Source organism: Lagenorhynchus albirostris, chromosome 19 (genome assembly GCF_949774975.1).
Source record: "Lagenorhynchus albirostris chromosome 19, mLagAlb1.1, whole genome shotgun sequence".
NCBI classification, from domain to species: domain Eukaryota; kingdom Metazoa; phylum Chordata; class Mammalia; order Artiodactyla; family Delphinidae; genus Lagenorhynchus; species Lagenorhynchus albirostris.
The window spans coordinates 19,169,648-19,191,075 of record NC_083113.1 but is presented as its reverse complement, the minus strand read 5'-3'; the positions used below and the strand labels follow the sequence as shown (position 1 = coordinate 19,191,075).

General features: G+C 41.4%; 2 protein-coding genes and 1 pseudogene across 3 annotated transcripts in view; all 3 read left to right on the top strand.

The window, feature by feature from the left end:
* Positions 1-1,380: 1,380 nt before the first annotated feature.
* Positions 1,381-9,361, top strand: NUDT19 (nudix hydrolase 19). 2 transcript variants are annotated; one of them, XR_009536896.1, is made up of 4 exons: positions 1,381-2,230; positions 6,145-6,352; positions 7,229-7,529; positions 8,695-9,361. XR_009536896.1 is itself a non-coding variant. In XM_060129673.1 (3 exons), exons 1-3 carry the CDS (start codon positions 1,517-1,519, stop codon positions 7,432-7,434), a joined length of 1,128 nt encoding a protein of 375 aa, XP_059985656.1. In that variant the 5' UTR covers positions 1,382-1,516; the 3' UTR covers positions 7,435-8,300. The 2 variants fall into 2 exon arrangements, 1 of the variants encoding a protein (XP_059985656.1); XM_060129673.1 differs by lacking the exon at positions 8,695-9,361 and having other exon boundaries at positions 1,382-2,230; positions 7,229-8,300.
* Positions 9,362-16,028: 6,667 nt separating this feature from the next.
* Positions 16,029-21,428, top strand: part of TDRD12 (tudor domain containing 12) — a 77,609-nt gene continuing 72,209 nt past the window's right edge. Inside the window, exon 1 of the mRNA XM_060131470.1 lies at positions 16,029-16,300. Within this exon, the coding sequence (XP_059987453.1) occupies positions 16,277-16,300 (24 nt within the window). The 5' untranslated portion in view covers positions 16,029-16,276. The remainder of the gene's footprint in view (positions 16,301-21,428) is intronic.
* On the top strand, positions 18,198-18,600 carry LOC132510152 (2-iminobutanoate/2-iminopropanoate deaminase-like; annotated as a pseudogene).

The following is a 21,428-nucleotide window of genomic DNA, read 5'->3' as shown; positions in this document are numbered from 1 at the left end:
CTCAAGTCTACCTCCTAAATACTCTCTGGTGAATCATTCCCTTCCTCCCACCTCACCCCCTCTTCACAGCCACTCTCCTAGTTTAGACCCTCACCATTTCTTCCCCAGCACGTTCCACGGGCCTCCAGAACAGCCCCATCCAGTTGAGTCATCAGGCTGTTGTCAGGGTGACCTTTGAAGATATGAACTTAATCATGTCACCACCTTTTATGGCTTCCCATGGCTTAAAGCACTGAAATCACCTGGAGAAGTTGGGGGACTGTTAAAAACACAGGCTCCAGGGTGCCATCGTAGACTCCACAATAGATTGTGAAATGATTGTCTCAGAGCAGAGAGCCATGCAGTGGGAAAGCAGGTAAGGGAGGGGTCCCTAACTGTGGATTATGCAGAGACTCAAGACGGATGAAATTTGGCAGACTCCCCCCCCTCCCCCAACCTGCCAGTACATGTGATCTCCCTTGGCCTCTGTGTGTTTTTCTAAACATGTGGTCTTGTTTCCTGTTTCTGGGATGCGGTCAGTACACAGGGATCTGCATCTTTAGAAAATGATGCCAACAAAAATCAACCTAAATACTACTGTTGCCCTCTCTGGATTCTCCCCCAGGGAATATCCCACATTAAAATGATAGTTTGAAAATGAGGCTCAACAATAGTCTATATGCATATCCGGACACATAACAAATGGGTGATCAACTATAACAGCTATTGTGGAGAAACCGTTAGTAACGGATAAGGCGCTATAAAAGAGAAGACTGCTTTAACAGGCTCTTTCTAAAGGTGGAGCAGAGCAAAATTTCCATCTCTAGGCTTGGATTAAAATTCTCCCATGAAAGTGGAAATTATCCAGTGACCTAAGATGCTTAAGGTGGTCCCAGGTGCCCTGACAATAAAAGGTGTCCAGATCACAAGATGGGAGCTTGTCTGGGGATTCAAGGAGGACCTTTCACACTCAGACTGTGCAGTGTGAAATTTGTAATTTGGTATCTGGTTCATGCATCAGTTTTTCATTGCAAAGCTCGGACACCTAGCCCTTGGACGCCCCCCCATCCACCCCTACCCCACCCCCCCGCCAAAGGAAACAAACCCTCTTTGTTTAATCGAGAAAGTCCTAGTTCTCGGGTTTTGGTCGGATAGGTGTCACCAGACCTAGGTTTGCATCGCACTTTTACCTCGACAAGTCATTGTGCAATCATAAGCATTCCTGCTCTTGGTCCGAGTGTCCTGAGTGAGGGTGTTGAGGCCCTCCTAGCAAGCGGCTGTGACAGCCCTTGCCCCGCGAGAGTGACCCGGCTGGGAACAACGGCACTCGAGGCGGAGCTTCACCGCACTGGCACACGCCTGCTTCTCCCCCTTACAGGCAGGCGCGGGTGAGGCCAAACAGCCCGGGTTCACCGATCGCCCAGCGCGCACCTTGCCGGGAGTTCACCCAGCGAGACGCCGGCCTCCGTCCTCAGGCCCGGGGAAAACTCCAGCCTCACCAGAAGCTGAGCCCGGAAGCCGCGCGCCGCCACACGCCATGAGCGGCCCCCTGCGGCCGGGCCCAAGCAGTTGGCGGCGGGCGGCCACCGTGGTGCTGGCTGCGGGCTGGACGCTCCCGGTGGCCGCCGCCCCGCCGCGGCCCCCGCCGCCCGCCGAGGGCTTCCGGCTGCTGCTGCTGCTGCGCTCCGCGCGCCAAGGCTTCTTGCCCGGGGCGCACGTCTTCCCGGGTGGGGTGCTGGACGCGGCAGACCGCTCGGCCGACTGGCTGAGCCTCTTCGCGCCGCACCACCGGCCGCCCCGCTTCGGCCTGGGCCCGGCGCCGCCCAGACGCGCCACCTTCCCGGTGCTGCCTGATGCCAGGCCCGGAGCCGCCGCCGGGGACGAGGCGGCGCTGCCGGATGACGTTGCCTTCCGCATCTGCGCCATCCGCGAGGCCTTCGAGGAGGCTGGCGTGCTGCTGCTGCGGCCCAGGGGCCCCGGGCCCGTCGCGTCCGAGCCGGGCCGCGCCCTCGCGCCGCCGCCGGCCCTGGCCGACTGGCGCGCCCGCGTCCGCCGAGACCCGCAGCATTTCCTGCGCCTGTGCGCTCACCTAGACTGCACTCCCGACATCTGGGCGCTGCACGACTGGAGCGCCTGGCTCACGCCTTTCACGCAGCGCCGTGGCCGCCGCTTCGAGACCACCTTCTTTCTGTGCTGCCTGTGCGAGCCGCCGCCGGTCTTCCCCGACTTGGTGGAGGTGGTGGACTGCCAGGTAGGCGTCCTCCCGGCGCGGAGTAGGGACCCACTGGAGCTTGGGAATGAGGACCCCACCCCCGGCCGGCGGCCCAGGCCCACCCGGAACCTCCAGATAGGCCGGGCCCAGGGAAGCTAATTCGCTTGCTCAGGCACATACAGCCAGTACGCGACTGAGCGGGCATGGGACCCAGGTGGTCCGGCCCCCGGCCAGCAGGCTAAAGCCATGACCTTGGTGAACTGCTTTCTACTTTCCCCGGCTTCACAGCCCCAGGGCCTCGACGATGTCTCCCCACGCGGTTTCTCCAGCAGGAGGCCAGCGGAGACGCTAGGAGCTCTGCTAGCGCTGATCAGGTGCCAGGCTCCTTCCTAAGCACTTGCCGTGCATTAACTCATTTCAACCCCCAGCAGTTTGTTTCCTCATAGTTCAGTCTTTTAAAATTTATTTGAGACTGTTTCATTTGAGACTTGTTTTATGGCCACGAATATGGTCTACCTTGGTGAATGATCCCTCTGCACCTAAAAAGAATGTCTATTCTGCTGTATTTGATAGAGTGTTTTTAGAACTGTCAGTTAGGTTAAGTTCGTTGATAGTGTCCTCAGGTCTTTCATATCATTTACCTGTTCCATCAAGTACTGAGAAAGGAATGCTGAAATCTTCAAAGAATAATTGCGGATTTGTCTTTTTCTATTTTCAGTTTTTCAGTTCCATCAGGTTTTGCTTCGTGTATTCTGAAGCTCCCTTGTGAGGTGCTGCATAGGACTATTCAAGCTTGATGGATTGAGCCTTTGATTATGATGAAATATCCTTCTTTATCCCTGGCAATGTTCCTTATTCTGAAATCTGAAGTTTACCGTCTGATACTAATACAGCCGCTCAGACTTTCATTTGATTAGCAATAGCATAGTATATCTTTTTCCATTCTTTACTTTTAATCTGTGTCTTTATATTTAAAGTGTGTTTCCTGTAGGCAGCATATAGTCTTACTTTTTTATCCAGTATGACAGTTTCTGCCTTTCAACTGAAGTGTTTAGATCATTTGTATTCAGTGTTATTCTCAATAAGGTTAACTTCAAATCTACCATCTTGCTGTTAGTTTTTTAGTCTGTCCCTTCTATTCTTTGAACTGTTTTTCTTCTTTTCCTGACTTCTTTTGGATTAACTGAGTATTTTTAGGACTGTGTTTTATCTCCATTATTGACTTATTAACTGTACTTTTTGTGATTGCTTTAGGGTTTGCAATATACATCTGTCATTTCATGTGTAGTATTAGAACCTTAAAATAATATACTTCCATTTCTCCCCTCCTGTCATTTATGCTTTTGTTGTCATACATTTGACTTTTATTTCTATTATAAACTCTATAATACACTGATTATTTTTGCTTTAAATAGTCAATCTGTTAAAGACTGTGAAAATGAGGGGGAAATGTCTTTTATGTTTACCTGCACATGTACCATTCTTAGCACTCTTCATTACTTTGTGTGGATTTAATCTACATCTGGTATCTTTCTGCCTAAAGAACTACCTCTAATATGTCATGTATTTCAGATCTTCTAAATTTGTTTAGAATGAATGAATCTAAATTCATTCTAAACAGTGAATCTTCTAAATTTTGTCTGAAAATACGTTATTTTGCTTTTGGTTTTTGAAAGATATTTTGGCTGGGTATAGAATTCTATGTAGGTTAACAGGGTTTGTTTTTTTTTTCTCTCTCAGTACTTAAAAATGTTGCTTCATTATTTTCTGGTTTGCATAACCTTCTGTTGAGAAGTCTTTTTTTTCTTCCAGTTTTATTGAGATATAATTGACATACAGCACTGTGTAAGTTTAAGGTGACAGCATAATGATTTGACTTACATATCCCATGACATAATTACCACAGTAAATGTAGTGAACATCCATCATCTCATAGAAAAGTTTGCTTTTAACTCTCTGTTCCTCTGTATGTAATGTGTGTTTGTGTTTTTGGTGTATGTGGCTACTCTAAATATTTCCTCTTAATTATTGGTGTTCAGTAATTTGATTATGATGTGCGTGGTTTTCTTTTTGTTTTATTATTTAATTATTTGTTTCTTCAAATATTTTTCACCTCCCTCTGTTTTCTGGGATTCCATGTATGTTGGACTACTTGACAATGTTCCACAGGTCCCTGATGCCTTGTTCATTTTTTTCAGTCTTTTTTCTTCTCTGCTTTATTTTGAATAGATTTATTGCTATATTTTCAAATTTTCTCCCTTTTCTTTCTTTTTTTTAAAAATAAATTTATTTATTTTATTTATTTATTTTTGGCTGTGTTGGGTCTTTGTGGCTGCATGCAGGCTTTCTCTAGTTGTGGCGAGCGGGGTCTACTCTTCGATGCGGTGCGCGGGCGTCTCATTGCAGTGGTTCTCAACATGGGATGATTTACCCATCCCACCCTCAGGTGCATTTAGCAATGTCAGGAGGCATTCTTGGTTGTCACAACTCAGGGACTTCTACCGGCTTCTACTGGGTAGAGCCCAGGGATGCTGCTGAGTATCCTTCCACAAAGAATTATCTGGCTTAAAGTGTCAGTACTGCCGAAGTTCAGAAACTGAGGGGCAACAGTGGAACTTACAGCCAGCGTCACCCCACCCCACCACCGCCCTGTGAGTTTGAAGCCCAGGTTTTTTAGTTAGAGGATCTTCCTACGTTCTCTCATCTGTAAAATAAGAGTATGCAGGGTTATCCTAAGGCTTGGAAATACTTTATGTAAAGTATTTTTGCTCAAAATACTTTTACTGGTAACTAGTAAAACTAGTGTTTTACTAGTGACAAGTAACCAATAAACAATAAGTTATTTAAGTTATTTTAGCCTATGGTCTAGACCAACCTGAACAGTTTGAATTAAGTGAGTTAATGGCTATTGTTTAACCCTTTATCTTCATTGTTACCACTGAACTCACAGGATACCTTAGAGATTGGGTGGTCCTTTGAGGCCAGAGCTTTGTTTTTCAAAATGTAACCTTGGCCAACTTCAGAAGAATCTAGGGTGCTTATTAAGCATAGATTGCTGGGCCCCATAGATTGAAGATTTAACAAGTTTCTCAGGTTTCTCATACAAGCTTGTAAACTTTGGGCCTATAGATATTCAAGGCAGTCAATCTCAACTCCCTGGTTTTGGGTGTGAGAATCAGTTTCCCCAGTGTAAGGAGATATTTAGTAAACCAGTTGAAGAAAGACCTTTTGGGGTTATTTCATATTATTGAATCAGCTCTTTTTATCTAAATGTGTATGGAAGGAAGGCTTGGGAGAGTGGGCAGGTCACAGCAGTGAGGCCACTTAAGTGAAATGGGTAAGTGCTATCTGGTTGATACCGTGCAGTTATTACACTCCTGGGCCGATAGACTGAGTCACATCTCTTGACCTTCCTGAAAGCTTCTCTTGCTCCGGCCTCTTTACCGTCATTGTAACACATGGCACACATCACGCTACATTTTGTTTGCTGAAGGCCCTATTAGGGCCTGAGAGATCTTTGTCTCATCCACCACCACATCCTCAGTGCCTAGCCAAGGTGCCCATTTATGGGAGGAATGAATGGGCACTAAATTCTCAATCTGCTGTCATGAGTTTATACTTCAGAGTCTTCCTTTAGGAGTGACCAGAACCACCTTGACTTCTTAGCATCTCCTGCCTTTTATGCTGAACAACGCTCCCAGGTCAACCCTTTGTGATCTATCCTGGTTTATTTACTAGTTCTCAGGATCAGTGTCCCAATAATCAACCTCTGAAGGGGATCAACCCAGCTTTCTTCACCAAATCTTTTCATGTTGTCTCAGAGGAATCTAGCGAGACACATTAATGAATTACTTTTACATTTTCAGTTAGCTCTTAGGTACTGATCTAAGGATCTCGAGTCTTGCGTTGTCTATAGGATAAACTTCAGGAAGCCTTACCTTTGTCTTCTGCAGTGGTCATCTCCATCAGAGGCAACTGAAAGCTTCATATCAAAGGAAATTTGGCTTGCACCTCCACAGTTCTACGAAATAAGAAGACTAGAACACTTTGCCTCTCTCTCCGACTTGCACAAATTTTGTTTGGATCGTGAATTAGAAGGGGTGGAAAGATGGCTGCCAATCACATTATTAACTGCTGATGGAACAATCCAGCTTTTACCAGGTAAATCAGTGAGTTATCAATGTTTTTGTTAGTATTCACATTTAATGCTCTGGGCCGTATTATCTCACACAGAGACATGAACTACAGTCTCTGTTTTACACACTACAGAGGTACTAATTAAATAAGATCAAGGTCTGTAAGATATTCATAGTATTTATTATAACCAGAAATTCTGGATACATTACTTTATATACACTTATGTAAATATATTTCCTAGACACTAACAAAGTTCTTTCTTGTATATTAGCTCACTTTTTTACATTTTAATTTTAAATTATGCGAACTTGTAAATTGTACTTATTTGATTGAAAGAGAGTTTGTTGGTGGTCAATTGTTGTTGGGTGAGTACAGGATAGAGGTTTTGTAGCCGCTTACAGTGGAGTTTTGTGACCTGTCTCACTTAGGGCTGCTTATCTCACTTCTCAGAATTGTGAAAATATTTGTTGTTCATCCTACAGTGGGACAGCTTAGCAGTTTTGATGTGTAAATAGTAATTTCTGTAATTTAACCTTAAAATGATTAGAGCAGCCCACATTGAAACACCAAAAATATATGGATATCAAGGCCAACATTAACATTGAATGGGATAAAGAGAGTCATGAATTAGTGTAAAAAATTATAGTTCAGGATGAAAAAATACTAGTCATAAATGTACCCAAAGAAAATTCTTGGCTGGAAATTGGAGAACTGGGGAGGGTAGGGGTGGTATTAAAAACACAAAAAATAAATTGAGGTAAGCACAAAAAATTAGGATTTTTTAACAACTATCTCAGTTCCAAACACCTGAAATAGATAAAAATAAACACTGATTTATATATCACAAATATATTGGAATGTTTTATAAAATAACACTAAAATTAAAATATTATTTTTCAGGAGATGAGATGTACTTAGAAGATTCAAACTATTTAGAAAATCTTATGTCCACTGAAAAAAAGAATGAAGAAATCATGAAAGGCGGCAAGAAATTTCACCGAATAGTGATGTACAATCGCCATGATTATAACATCCACGTGACAGTTCAGTCAAAGTATAAACATGTTTACCCTAAGAACTATGTAGTGAGTAAGAGCCGTCTGTAGAGAATGGCTTCTTTGTAAGCGGGCCTCCTTGAAGTTGTCCTGATGAAAAATGAGGGTTGACTAGACGTGCCTGGAACTTAAGCAACTTTGTGCCTGTAAGTTCTAGTACAGTCTTTCATATTTCAAGTGTATTACGGAGCTCTCTTATTTTATTCTTTAAACCTTACAGTATCACACAAGTATAAAGTATTAATGATCTTGTTACCAAAACGAGAAAAAAATTTTCACGAGGGTTTCCGCTTCTGTATTGTTTTGTTATCAGAAGTTTAAATAAGATTTTCTACTGTATTGTCTTTTAACTGTATTAGCACTCTGCCTGATGTGCTGGGAGATTGATCCATAAATTCCTTAGACTTTCTGCTGGAATTAATTTAAGGATGTATGATTAGATACATGGTGAACAGTAGACTGAGGTGACCTTCAAGTGACTGTGTCATTATTTTCTTATGACTTTAGCTTGATGATTAAGAGAGAATTCTGTTTAAAACTAAATGGCGTGAGTTGTTAGGTTTACCAGATTGGAAATTAGTTTAGTGACTGTTGTAAAGAAATATGAAGCCATAACAAAAGCCATAATTATGTTTACCTTGGAGGGCTAGTTAACAGAATCCAGAGAGCTTAGAGGGATGTAGAACTATTCATCATTTAATGGTACTTACTAATGGTGTTTGTTTTCAGTGTTTTTAATATGGGTAATTTGTTCACCTCCTCTTAAGAGAATAATGTTTATTGATTAAAGATGGGAAATGGTTTAGACGCCAGTTCATTTTATATCTTTGACTATATTATGCATTGTACATTGAATTTCATTTTTCATGAAACGTTCTGGTTTTCCTATCTATAAAATAGAGCTATTGATAATTAAAGTTTATGTGTATTATTTAATCCTACTTAGAGGAATACATCTAGATCAGTGGTTCTCAATCCGGGCACTTTTGCCCTTCCGGGGCATTTGGCAGTGTCTGGATAAATTTGGGCTGTCACAACTGAGAGTGCGACGCTTCTACCATCTAGTGGCGAGAAGCCAGGGGTACAGTTTAATATCCTGCAATGCACAGGACAGCCACCCACAGTGAAGAATTATCTGGCCAAGTTTGAGAACTCTGATCTAGAGGAAAATCTATTGTCTTTGGTAAATGGTTCCAACATGTAAATTTTGAGAGCCACAGATAGAATTAGCATTCAGTCTGGCTTCTGAATCTATAGAAGTTCTCTTTACTCACTTTTGGCCTTGGGCATACTATTCTTTCATTCTCACAGAAAACAGAATGTTATAATCGGAAGAACACCATGATTTTGCTGATGAGAAAACTGAGAAACAGATTCACACAGCTAGTTAGTGCCACAGCCAAGAGTAGAACCTGATTCTTTTTCTAGCAAGTGGCATCTGTTGCCTGTCACTAAAAGCAGAGGTCTGAATATGTCTGCCCATCGCATCTTGGTATTACAGTCGCCAAGGAAACCACAACTCAGCCAAGCATTGGATGAAACAATGCTTTCCTCACATAAAGAGGCAGAGCAAGACCAGCTTTTGAATGACCTCCGTAAGAATCCAAAACTGGGCTGGCATCAGGCTAATATGTTCTTGTCCTCACAGTTCTTTGTTAATATAAAACAAGAGTGCCCTATAACATGGAAAATATAATACGGACTTGAACGTAAGGGGACTTCTTCTCTCCTGGGGGATGATTTGTGGGGGGAGCCCTCATATATGGGCATATGTAGGTCACATTCTTTAAACCGGAAATTGCTTGCCTTCCACTTTCTCTTTTCTCTTCTCACTGGCTGGAAATGGTGGCAACTGGAGCAGCTACCTTGGACCCAGAGACAGAAGACAGATGTTAAAGCATAACTGCCTACCACTTGGATTGCTCACCTCTTGCTTGTTATGTGAAAATGAAAATACACTTCTATTTTATATAAACCACTATATTTTAGGATCTCTTTGTTAAAACAGTTTAGCTTGTTCCCTAGTCTATACTTTTCCCTCCTAAGCAGGTTCCCTCAGTGTAGCCTTCCCTGTGTCAGAAGGGAAGTTAAGTTACCAGTTACTGAAGCTAAAAATCTGAGTCATTCATGATTCCTCCCTTTCCTTCATTCCAATATCCAGGTGACTAGCACGTCCTATTGATCTATTAAACACAATTATCTTGAAACTCCCATCTGCCCACCTCTGCACTGCTATCGCCTTAGTCTAAACCATAGTTGTTTCTTAGCCAACTGTAACAGCTTCAGAGCCAGTCTCTTCATTTTCATTCTTCCCCCTCAAAATGCATTCCTCCTGAAAAAGTGAACTTGACATTGAAACTTAAGTCATGTCCTGTCAGTGCCCTCATTAAAGCCCTTCCATGGCTTTTCCTGACACTTAAACACTAAATTTGTGGTCTACAAGGCCCCACCTTTCTCTCTGATGTCATCATACACCCCTCTCCCTCTATAATCCCATCGGAAGGGTCTTCCTTCTCTTTCTTGACTGCTCAAAGTTCTTTCCCACCTCAGAACCTTTGCACACACTGTTGCCTTGAGACAAACCTGGATCTCTGAACTGTTTTTGTTCTTGGGTCTCCTTGTTACTGTAGCTTCAGAAAAACAGACATTAAGAACAGAGGTTGGACATCTAATATGTGGATTATTGGCATGTCTAAGTGAAAATTCCAGAACAAATAAATAGAAGAAAAGCATTATTTAGAGAACAAAGTTTTCTTGAGCTGAAGGAAAATATTGTTCTTCAGATAAAAAGGTCCTGCTATGGTCAAAGCAAAAATAAGAAAAATTGTTCAATACCTGGATGATATTTTGAATTTCAAAGACAGAGAATGCATAGATTTTCAGGGAGAAAAAGAAAAGATTACTCACAAAGGCACAAAATCCCCTTAGTGTGTATCACACAGTAACATGATAAACTGGACAGCATATTCTGAGGGGAAAAGGACGTGTGTGGTCAGTAATTTTATATCAACCATGTGTGAAAGCCACAGAAATAGTCCTTGTTTATATATGGGCTCTGAAGATTCTGGAGCTCTGAAAAATATGATTTGATAGAAATACTATAGATAATTAAAATTTTGATTATTGGAAATAAAAACTTTTGAAGTAGAAATGCATGGTAGAAGTCCTAATGGTGAGTGTGGAAATAAAATACAGGAAGTAAGTATGAATAGTTAAATATGGCTAAAAAGCACTGCAAGTATTAAAAATAATTCAAATTTTAACATATTTTGTTAAAAAAAAGTAACTTTCTTACAAAAATAATTTGGTTCAATAATCCCAGATTATGTTATCATTAACAGGAAGTGGCTATGGGAGGAATTAAAAAAAACACATGAAAGGAGGGAATCAATGACTGCAGGTTTGTGATAATACCTGTTTAAGTGTTTTGAAATGCAAAAGTGGCTATTAGAATTTAAAACAGAATGGTCACTTTTCAAATCAGTCAAAAGCGAAGCACAACCTCTAATGTAGAAGATAGAAAATATGAAAATGGCAACAAAACAAAAGCTTCGAATAAGACAGTTCAGGTAGGAATAAATATCAACCATGCTGATGCATGAAAATGGGTTAAATTTATTGAATGATAAAGAATCTTAGATTAAATGTTTTTAAACCTAGTTATCTAGAGGAACTTGAAAAAGAAGAATAAACCAAGCCCAAAGTTAGCAGAAGGAAGGAAATAAAAATAGAAACTTGAGCAAAAATAAATGATATAGAGATAGGAAAACAATAGAAAAGGCTAACAAAACTAAGAGTTGATTCTATGAAAAGATAAAATTGACAAACCATTAGCTAGACTAACCAAGAAAAAAAGAGGATGCAAATCAGTAAAACTATAAATGAAAGAGGAGACATTACAACTGATACCACAGAAATAGAAAGGATCATAAGAAAGTACAATGAACACAGTATGCCAACAAACTGTGCAACCTAGAAGACATGGGTAAATTCCTGGAAACATAGAACCTACCAAAACTGCATCAGTAAGAAATAGAAGATCTGAAAAGGCCAATAATGAGTAAGGAGATTGAATCAGTAATTTAAAAACAAAACAAACAAAAAAAACAAACCTCCCCAAAAAGAAAAACCCAGGACCAGATGGCTTCACTGGTGAATTTTACCAAACATTTAAAGAAGAATTAATGCCAATCCTCAAACTCTTCCAAAATTTGAAGAGGAGGGAACACTCCCAAATTCACAAGGCCAGAATTAGCTTGGTACCAAAGGACACTACAAGAAAAAAAACTACACGCCAATATCCCTGATGAATACAGTTGCAAAAATTCTAAAGAAAATGCTAGCAAACTGAATTCAGCAGCACATTAAAAGGATCATACACCCTGATCAAGTGGGATTCATCCCTGGAATGCAAGGATGGTTCAACATGCAAATCAATAAGTGTTCTGCATCACATTAATAAAATGAAAGATAAAAATCATATGAGCAACTCAGTAGATGTGGAAAAAGTATTTGACAAAATGCAATATCCATTTATGATAAAAAAAAAACCAAACTCAACGAATTAGTTATAGAAGGAACTCAACATAATAAAAGCCATAGATGACAAGCCCACGGCCAACATCGTGCTCAGTGGTGAAGGGCTGGAAGCGTTTCCTCTAGTATCAGGAATAAGACAAGGGTGTCCCTTCTCACCCTTCCTATTCAACATAGTACTAGAAGAAATCAGGCAAGAAAAAGAAGTAAAAGGCATTAGAATTGGAAAGGAAGGAGTAAAATTGTCTCTATATGCAGAACACATGATTTTATATATTGAAAATCCTAAAAACTCCACTGAAAAACTGTTAGATCTAATCAACTAATTCAGTAAAGTTGCAGAGTACAAAATCAACATACAAAGATCATTAGCATTTCTATACACTAACAATAAATTATCTGAAAAACAAAGAAAACAATCCCATTTACAATAGCATCAAAAACAATGAAATACTTAGGACTAAATTTAACTAAGGAGGTGAAATACCTCTATCCTGAAAACTGTAAACCATTGATGAAGAAAAGTGAAGACACAAACAATTGGAAATATATCCCACATTCATGGACTGGAAGAATTAATATTGTTAAAATGTCCGTACTACCCAAAGGCATCTATAGCTTCAATCAATCGCTATCAAGATTCAAATGACCTTTTTTTTTAAACAGAAATAGAAAAAAATTCTAAAATTTATATAGAACTACAAAAGACCCTGAATAGTCAAAGCAATCCTAAGAAAGAAGAACAAAGCTGGAGGCATCACACTTCCTGACTTCCTGACTTCAAACGATATTACCAAGCTATCAGAACAGCGTAGTACTGGCATGAGAACAGACACATAGACCAACAGAATAGAATTGAGAGCCCAGGGGCTTCCCTGGTGGCGCAGTGGTTGAGAGTCCGCCTGCCGATGCAGGGGATGTGGGTTTGTGCCCCGGTCCGGGAAGATCCCATATGCCGCGGAGCGGCTGGACCCGTGAGCCATGGCCGCTGAGCCTGCGCGTCCGGAGCCTGTGCTCCGCAAAGGAGAGGCCACAGCTGTGAGAGGCCTGCGTACCACAAAAAAAAAAAAAGAATTGAGAGCCCAGAGAATGAAACTGGACCCCTATCCTATACCACTCACAAAAATCACTCAAAATGGATTAGACTTAAATGTAAGAACTGAAACCACAAAAATAGAGGAAAAAGTTTGTTGACATGGGCCTTGTCAATAATTTTTTGAATATGACACCTGAAGCACAAGCAACAAAATTAAAAATAAACAAGTGGGACTACGTCAAACTAAAAAGCTGCATAGCAAAATGATCAACAAAGTGAAAGGGCAGCCAAATGAATGGGAGAAACTATTTGCAAACCACACATCTGATAAGGGGGTTAATATCCAAAATATATAAGGAACTCATACTAGCTAATATCAAAAATGCAATCCAATTAGAAAATGGACAAAGGGCCTGAATAGGTACTTTTCCAAAGAAGGTATTCAGATGGCCAATAGGTACATGATAAGGTGCTCAACATCACTAGTTATTAGGAAAATGCAAATCAAAACCACAATGAGATACCAGTAGCTCACACCTGTTGGAACGGTTATCATCAAAAAGACAAGACATAAGTGTTGGTGAAGATGTGGAGAAAAGGGAACACCTGTGCATTGTTGGTGGGAATGTAAATTGGTACAGCCACTATGGAAAACAGTAAGGAGGTTCCTCAAAAAGTTAAAAATAGAACTATCATATGATACCATTTCTGGGTATATATCTGAGAGAAATTCTGAAGAGATATCAGCACCCCAATGTTCTGTGAAGCACCATTTACATGAAAACAACCTCAGTGTCCATCAACAGATGAATGGATAAAGATATACGTATCTATCTATCTACCTATTTATCTATATATATGTATGTGATGGAATACTATTCAGTTATAAAAAGAAGGAAATCCTGGCATTTGAGACAACATGGATGGACCTTGAGGAACTTATACTAAGTAAAATAAGGCAGACAGTGAAAGACAAATACTGTATTATCTTACTTATATTTGGAGTCCAAAAAACAACCTCCTAGAAACAGAAATCAGATTTGTGGTTGCCAGAGGTAGGGGTAGGGGTGGGGGAATTGTGGAGGTGGTCAGAAGTACAATCTTCCAGTTATTAGATAAATAAGGTCTAGGAATGTAATGTACATGATGAGAATAGTTAACAATACTGTATTATGTATTTGAAAGTTGCTAAAAGTGTAGATAGTAACAGTTCTCATCACAGGGGAAAAAATTTTGTAACGGATGGATGGATGGTGGTGATGGATGTTAACTAAACATACTGTGGTAATCATTTCACAATATATACATATATCAAACCATTATGTTGTACACTTTAAACTTATACAATATATGTCAATTATATCTCAAAACTGGAAAAAATTAAATCTAATTATAAGTTGTTTAAAAACAATACTGCATGAGGGCTAAAAATAAAAAGAGGGGAACACAAGCAAGAAGAGCTTAGAGACTACTAATCAGATGAGATGGAATTCATCATAGGAACCAATAAATAAAAGTTAATTTTAGTTTGATATATACTGTTAAAAATGAAGATACGAGAATCTTGCAGTGAGTAACACAATATTAAGCTATGGAAAAAATACATTAGAAACAAGGATAATCTGACAGATGTATAATATTAGTGGGAACCAACGACAAATGCCTTCTCTGATGCACAGAACAAGTCCATAAAAGATAACTGAGGCGTCTTGGAAAGACCCTGGGCAGGCATCAGGCTTCTGCTTTTGGGTTGAATGACATAACTGCAAAAGTTCATTCCATCTCAACTGATGCAAAATAAATACAACTTTAAAAGTTCTTTTAGGGCTTCCCTCGTGGTGCAGTGGTTAAGAATCCGCCTGCCAATGCAGGGTACACAGGTTTGAGCCCTGGTCCGGGAAGATCCCACATGCCGCGGAGCAACTGGGCCCGTGAGCCACAACTACTGAGCCTGCGCGTCTGGAGCCTGTGCTCCGCAACAAGAGAGGCCGCGATAGCAAGAGGCCCACACACCGCGATGAAGAGTGGCCCCTGCTTGCCACAACTAGAGAAAGCCCTCGCACAGAAACGAAGACCCAACACAGCCATAAATAAATAAACAAATAAATAAATAAATAAAAGTACTTCCCACTAATTGGGGGAGTGGGGAGACAGGTACAGATATTGACCCCCTTAAGCCTCAAGAGGCCTGGGTGGCTGGAGCGCCATGCAGTGAGTTCCCATTTCAACAATCTTGACTCTTCATCTCAGTGTGATATATAATTATTTTCATTTTCTGTGAGGCATGCTGTGAAAAGTTTGGGAAACACCATATTGTAGCATGGTACCTAGTCGAAGGAAAAAAGTGTTAACCCCACACAAAGAACTGGGAGAGGGCTGGAACTTCCCTGGAGGTCCAGGGGTTAAGATTGTGTGCTACCACTGCAGGGGGCAAGTGTTCCATTCCTGGTGGAGGAGCTAAGATCCCGCATGCCCTGAAGTGCGGCCAAAAAGTAAAAAATAAAGAAAAACACAACTTTAAGGAAAAAAAAAGTGGGAGAGGGCTGTACTCTGCATCTTCTTTGGGGCTTGGGAACTGCCTCTGAGACCTCGTGTTTAAATCCGACCTGGTGATTTCCCTTTTTTTTTTTTTTTTTGACAAGGTCTGGAGCTTTCAGGTGAACGGGGCCGGGTGATTGGGGGGGGGCGCGGCCTGGTTGGCCCCATTCAGTAACACGTGAACTTCATGTACTTTGCGTTGTGCTTTCCTCCAGACTGGCAGCACATTTTTGCTGCTTGGAGCTTTAAGCACATGTTTACTTGACCTCTGGAACTCAAACTTACATTTAAAACTGAAGGCTTCAGGTGAGTGCTCGCGAGGACCCAGGGAGCGAGCCACGTGACGCCCCGCGCAGCTCCGCCCCGCCGTCGGCCCCCAAGCGCTGTGAGCACAGCTGCGGCCAGTTGTGCTGGCGGTTGGCGCGCCACGCGGTTTCTGGAATCCTCAAGGCGTGCGCTGGCAGGGGGCGGGCGTTGGGGGGCGGGGCGGGAACCCCAGTGAGCCCTCGCCGGTGTTCAGGTTGGAGGACGGCGCGTAGCCTGCGGTTAGCTGCGGTGCTGGGCCAGGGCTGCGGGGCCTGGGCTGGGCGCGCGGGCTCCGCGGCGCTGACCTGGAGAGGAAGCGTGACTCCGCGGAGGCCGGCACTGCAGGAGACTCTGTTTTTGCCCCCAAAAGTTCATCTCGAGGGAGTAGCGACGGGGAGACCAGGAGCCGGGCGCGGCCGCTACGCTGCGCGTGTTTCCCGGGCGAGTCTGCCCGGTGGCCTGCGAGGCTCGGGGAAGATGCTCCACGTCCTGGTGCTGAAGGTGAGCGAGCGTGAAGCCCTGAGCCCGGCCGTTCACCCGCTCCCCGTGCAGGGTCCGCCCCGGCTGGGGACCCGCGGGAAGGGGTGCCGGATGAGATCCCGGACGCTTAATTTCAGATAAACAACGGGGAATTTTCGTTCAAGGCTGCCCCATGCAGTATTTGGGACATACTTAGAGTAAAAAATCATTCGTTGTTTCTCCGAAATTCGGATTGAACTAGATGTCGTGTATCTAGAACCTCAGGGGGAGGGACGGACTCTGACCCCTTCTCCCGGTCCCGGTTCGGCGCCGGGTGAGGCCCCCGTCGCGCCCTCGGTCCGTTGACCTATTACTCTCCCCCGACGCCGGTCCTCTCCGGCCGGTCCCCACCTGCATTGGACAGGGGCGTGGGTGACCTGTGTCTCTCCTCCGAACACACGCCCGTCCCGGCTGCACTCGTGGGGACCCCTTCCCGCTCGCGCCCCAGGACTCTGGCGGCCAGCCCCTCCCCACGCGGGCTCCTCCGGACTCGCCGTCGTTGGAGTGGGGGGGGGGTGGTGGGCAGCGGGAGTTCGCCCCGGAGGGGGCCTGCAGAGCGACCTGAACTGCAGCTTCTCCTTTGAGTGAGGTGCGTGCTCCTTAAAGATGCCAGAGACCGGGAAAGCACGTAGTGTGTTCACGGTGTGTACTTGCAGGAAGGAGTTTACAAACCAGAGCAAAGGGGTGGGTATTGGGAAAAGGAAATATAAAGAACTTTTTGGAAAAGATCATACTTCGGTGGGCAGAGGAGAGGCATGATGTCATTTAAAAAAAAAAATCAACTTTCCTGTTCCTGTTTTATGTAGTTTATACCAACAGAGATTCACAAGCGTTTGAAGCAGCTGATTCTTACAGAGGATTCACTCTGAGATTTTTAGGGTTTCGAGATGTAACTGGCAAGCTCCTCTCCACCACCTTCCCTAAATAGTCTGATTTCTCCTTTAGAAAGACAGGGCTCTTCCAGGGGGTACGGATGATGCCATGTGCAAATCCATGAACTTTGGAAGGAGTTGCTGGACTCTCACTGCCTCTAACTTGGGAACCCCTCTTTTCTCAGTTGGACCCAAGAACCCTTTTCTCTATCCCCTCAGCTCTGGTCTGGCCCCACTGCCGGTTCTTACCCTGCTCACACTCAGAGCAAATTTTCTATCCAATATAGGAGTATTTCCTCAAGTGTGGTACCATTACCAGCTGTAGTTTTCCAGATTAATTTAGCTTTTACATGGATAAATTTTTTCCCCCAAGTTTTTGCCAACAGATGAATGGATAAGCAAAATGTAGTATTTACATACAATGGAATATTATTCAGCCTTAAAAAGGAAGGAGATTCTGATATATGCTACAACATGGATGAATCTTGAAGACATCATGTTAAGTGAAATAAACCAATTACAAAAGGGCAAATACTGCGTGATTCCACTTATGTTAGGTTCCTAGAGAAGTCAAATTCATGAAGACAGAAAACAGAATGGTGGTTGCCAGGGGCTGGGGTGGGGCATGGGGAGTTATTGTTTAATGGATATAGAGTTTCAGTTTTGCAAGATGAAAAAGGTTCTGGAGATGGATCGTGATCAAGGTAGCACAACAATATGAATGTAGTTAATGCTACTGAATATGGTTAAGATGGTAAATTTTATGTGTACTTTATCACAATTAAAAATAAATTAAAAATTTTTAACAGTTATGTATTTGTAATATATTTTAGAAATAAAAACATCATAACTAGCATTACAGACCTGTTAGGATGAGGCTAAGGGGAAAAAAGGTGTTGATTAAAAATATATGTAAAGGAAGCATCCCAGGGAACATGCAGTTGTGTCAGAAATGAGGAAGGCAGAATGCAGTGAGACCCAGAAGCACTGCAGGAGAAAAGGACGTCATGTCATCCTTGATCAGAAAGGCGATCAGCACAGGGAAAGCCCCAAGGCCATTGGTCCTGCAGTCAAGCTTTGTTAGTGGAAAGGATCACTTACATTTCAAGACAGCTAGGTATGGACCCTTCAGAGGGACAGCTTGTGCCAGGAGGGGTGACAGAAGAAGCTAAACAAGCCTTGGAAATAGGGGTGAGATTCTGAAAGCTGCAGGCTGTGACCTCAATAATGTGGTAGAAGCAGCTGTTCTGCTGGCCGAGTGTATGACTTCAGTACCGTCAGTGAAATCCACAAACAGAATGTCAGGAGTGGTTTTCCTGCTGGAGTGCTTACCCGGATGCTGCTTTGTTCTGAGGAGACTGGATTGAGATTGAAGCAGTAGCTGCCCAGGGACCTCTCACGACAGTATGAGCAAAAGTGGGCCACGTGCTAGTTAGTCTGGAAATTTCATAACGTTTTAAAATTAACGTCTTAATTTTTATAATTGATGTCGGAAAGTAAACTTGACTAAAATATCTGAAGTTATTATGCAAATACCATATACTAAGGGGAATTGAACATGAATTGATAATTAATGATGAGTCCAGTTACTGATGTTATAAATTATACTTACACCCACTCATGTTACTGAATGTAGGAAAAGAGACACTCATTACATAGTTATCCAGATAAATGAAAGTAAAGGGAAATAACATGTAGGAAACATGAGTCACTATTCCTGAGAAACAATAAAGAACATACTTTAATTCTATTAAATCCTATTAATTTAATGATGTGAGGTATTTAGTTCTCATGCCAGATAGCTGATTCTACTTTTACTTGAGTAGAAATAAAGTATTCAAGTTTGAATGGTAGAGGTAAGGAGAAGAAAGTGGACCAAAATATTATATAGATACTGTTTTTCTAATGGAAATAACGTAGACATGCAGGGAAAAAATGTGTAAGGCTGATGACTGCAGTGTGGGCAGCATTGCCTTATGGCATCGGCGGGAAGCAGCAGGCCCCAACCTTGGCAACTTGAGCCACTTGTTCTTCTGGAGGGTAAAACTGGACCTGGCCTACATTTTTTAGGTTTCAGTAGCAGATTAAAAAAAAAATTGAAACAATCTAGAAACTTCAAATTATCTATGATGCCTTCAAGATATTTTTAAACATCTTTCCCCATCTTAATATTTTGAAGATTTTCAAACTCAAAAACAAGTTACAAAAACAATATTGAGAATAACCATATACTCTATACCTAGAGTCAACAATTGTTAACATCTTGTCATATTTGCATATTTCTTAATAATATATGTATATAAAATTGTTGACTTCTTTTGCCGAACCATTTGAGAATTAGTTGTAAACTCTAAATACTTATGCCTGTGTTTCCTAAGAATAAAGACTTTTGCTTACATAACCAGAATATAATTATCACGCTTGAGAAATGTAACATTGATACATTAATATAAAATCCATACTCAGATTTCTCCAACTGTGCCAATAATGTATTCTGTAACTTGTTTTCTCTGATCCAGGATCCAGTAAAAAATTATACATTGCTTTTAATTGTCATGGCCTTTTATTCCCCTTGAATTTGGGTCAGTTCTCTGGCTTTTTTTGTATCTTTGATGTCATTGAAATTTATGAAGAGTAAGGGCAGTTGCTTTGCAAAATACCCTTCAGGTTGGATTTGTCTGTTTCCTCATGATTGTGTTCAGGTTAAACATTTTTAGTAAAATACTGCATAGGTGATGCCACGTCAGAAGACAAGAAGCTTTTAAAAAAAATCATTACTTTTGATGAAAAATAATTTAAAAATCCAACTTTTTATTAGGAAATACTCTAGACATACAAAAATGTATAGAAAATATTATAAACACCTGGACATCTATCACCTAGCTTTGCCAGATTTTAACATTTTGCCATATTTGTTTCATATCTTTTTTAACCATAAACTATTTTATTGTTTTTAATGTAGAGTTCTGTGATGTTTTGAAAAATGCGTAGTCATGTAATCACCACCACGGTCGAAATACAGAGCAGTTTCATCACCCCCCAGAATTTCCTTGTGGTCCTTTGTAGTCATTTCTTTCCCCCACCTCTAGTCCTTGGCAACCACTACTGATTTGTCTTCTGTCCCTATTAGTTTTGCCTTTTTCCAAAATGTCATAAAAATGGGATTGTGCATATGGAATCATACAGTAGTATGTAGCCTTTGAGTCTGGCTGCTTTGACTTACTGTAATGCATTGGGGGCTCATCTGTGTTGTGGCACTTGTTAGGAGTGAGTAGTATTCCATTGTATCAACATGTGACAATTTGTTTATACAGTCACCAGTTGAAGGCCATTTGAGTTGTTTCCAGTTGAGGGAGATTATAAATAAAGCTGCTAGAAACTTTGCATACAGGTTTTTGTGTGAATACAAGTTTTTATTTCATGGGTAAATCAGTAGGATTTACTGATGTTTGTTACTGATGTTGTTTGTTACTGATGTTTGTCAGTATGTTTAATTTTATGAGAAACTTTTTCAAAGTAACTGTACCACTTTACATTTCCATGAGCAGTGCTCTACATCCTCCTCAGCACTTGATATTGTCAGTTTTATACATTTTAGCCATTCTAGTAGGTATTTACTGGTATCTCACTGTGGTTTTAGTTTTAATTTCCCTAATGACAAATGTGTTAATCATGTTTCCAGGTGCTTGTTTGCCCATCCTTCCATCTTTTTTTGTCAAGTATCTGTTCACATCTGCCCATTCTTCTAACTTGGTGGTTTGTTTTCTTATTATTGACTTTGTAGAGTTTTTTATATGTATATTGGATAAAGTTCTTTGTTGAATATGTGATTTGTAAATATTTTCTCCCAGTTGGTGGCTTATCTCTTCCTTCTCTAAACAATGTCTTTCAAAGAGCTGAAGTTTAAAATTTGGATTAAGTCCAGTTTATCAATTTTTGCTTATACGAATTATACTTTTGGTGTTTTATCTAAGAAATCTTTGCCTAACCACAGTCACAAAGATTCCCCCCATGTATTCCTCAAACATTTTTTATAGTCTTATATTTTACATTTAGATAAATGATCCATGTGAGTTAATTTTTGTATATGGTACAAGGAATGGATCGAGGTTCATTTTTTTGCATATATCTAATTGTTCCAGTATCATTTGTTGAAAAAACTATCCTCCTTCCATTGAATTGCCTTTGTGCCTTTATTGAAAATCACTTGACTACACATGCGTGACTCTGTTTCTGTT

Bases quoted from the DNA above. Each gene is read 5' to 3' on its own strand.
- NUDT19 (XM_060129673.1), top strand. From the start codon at position 1,517: ATGAGCGGCCCCCTGCGGCCGGGCCCAAGCAGTTGGCGGCGGGCGGCC. The intron at 2,231-6,144 runs GTAGGCGTCCTC...TGTCTTCTGCAG, and splicing joins TGGAGGTGGTGGACTGCCAG to TGGTCATCTCCATCAGAGGC. The intron at 6,353-7,228 runs GTAAATCAGTGA...ATTATTTTTCAG, and splicing joins AACAATCCAGCTTTTACCAG to GAGATGAGATGTACTTAGAA.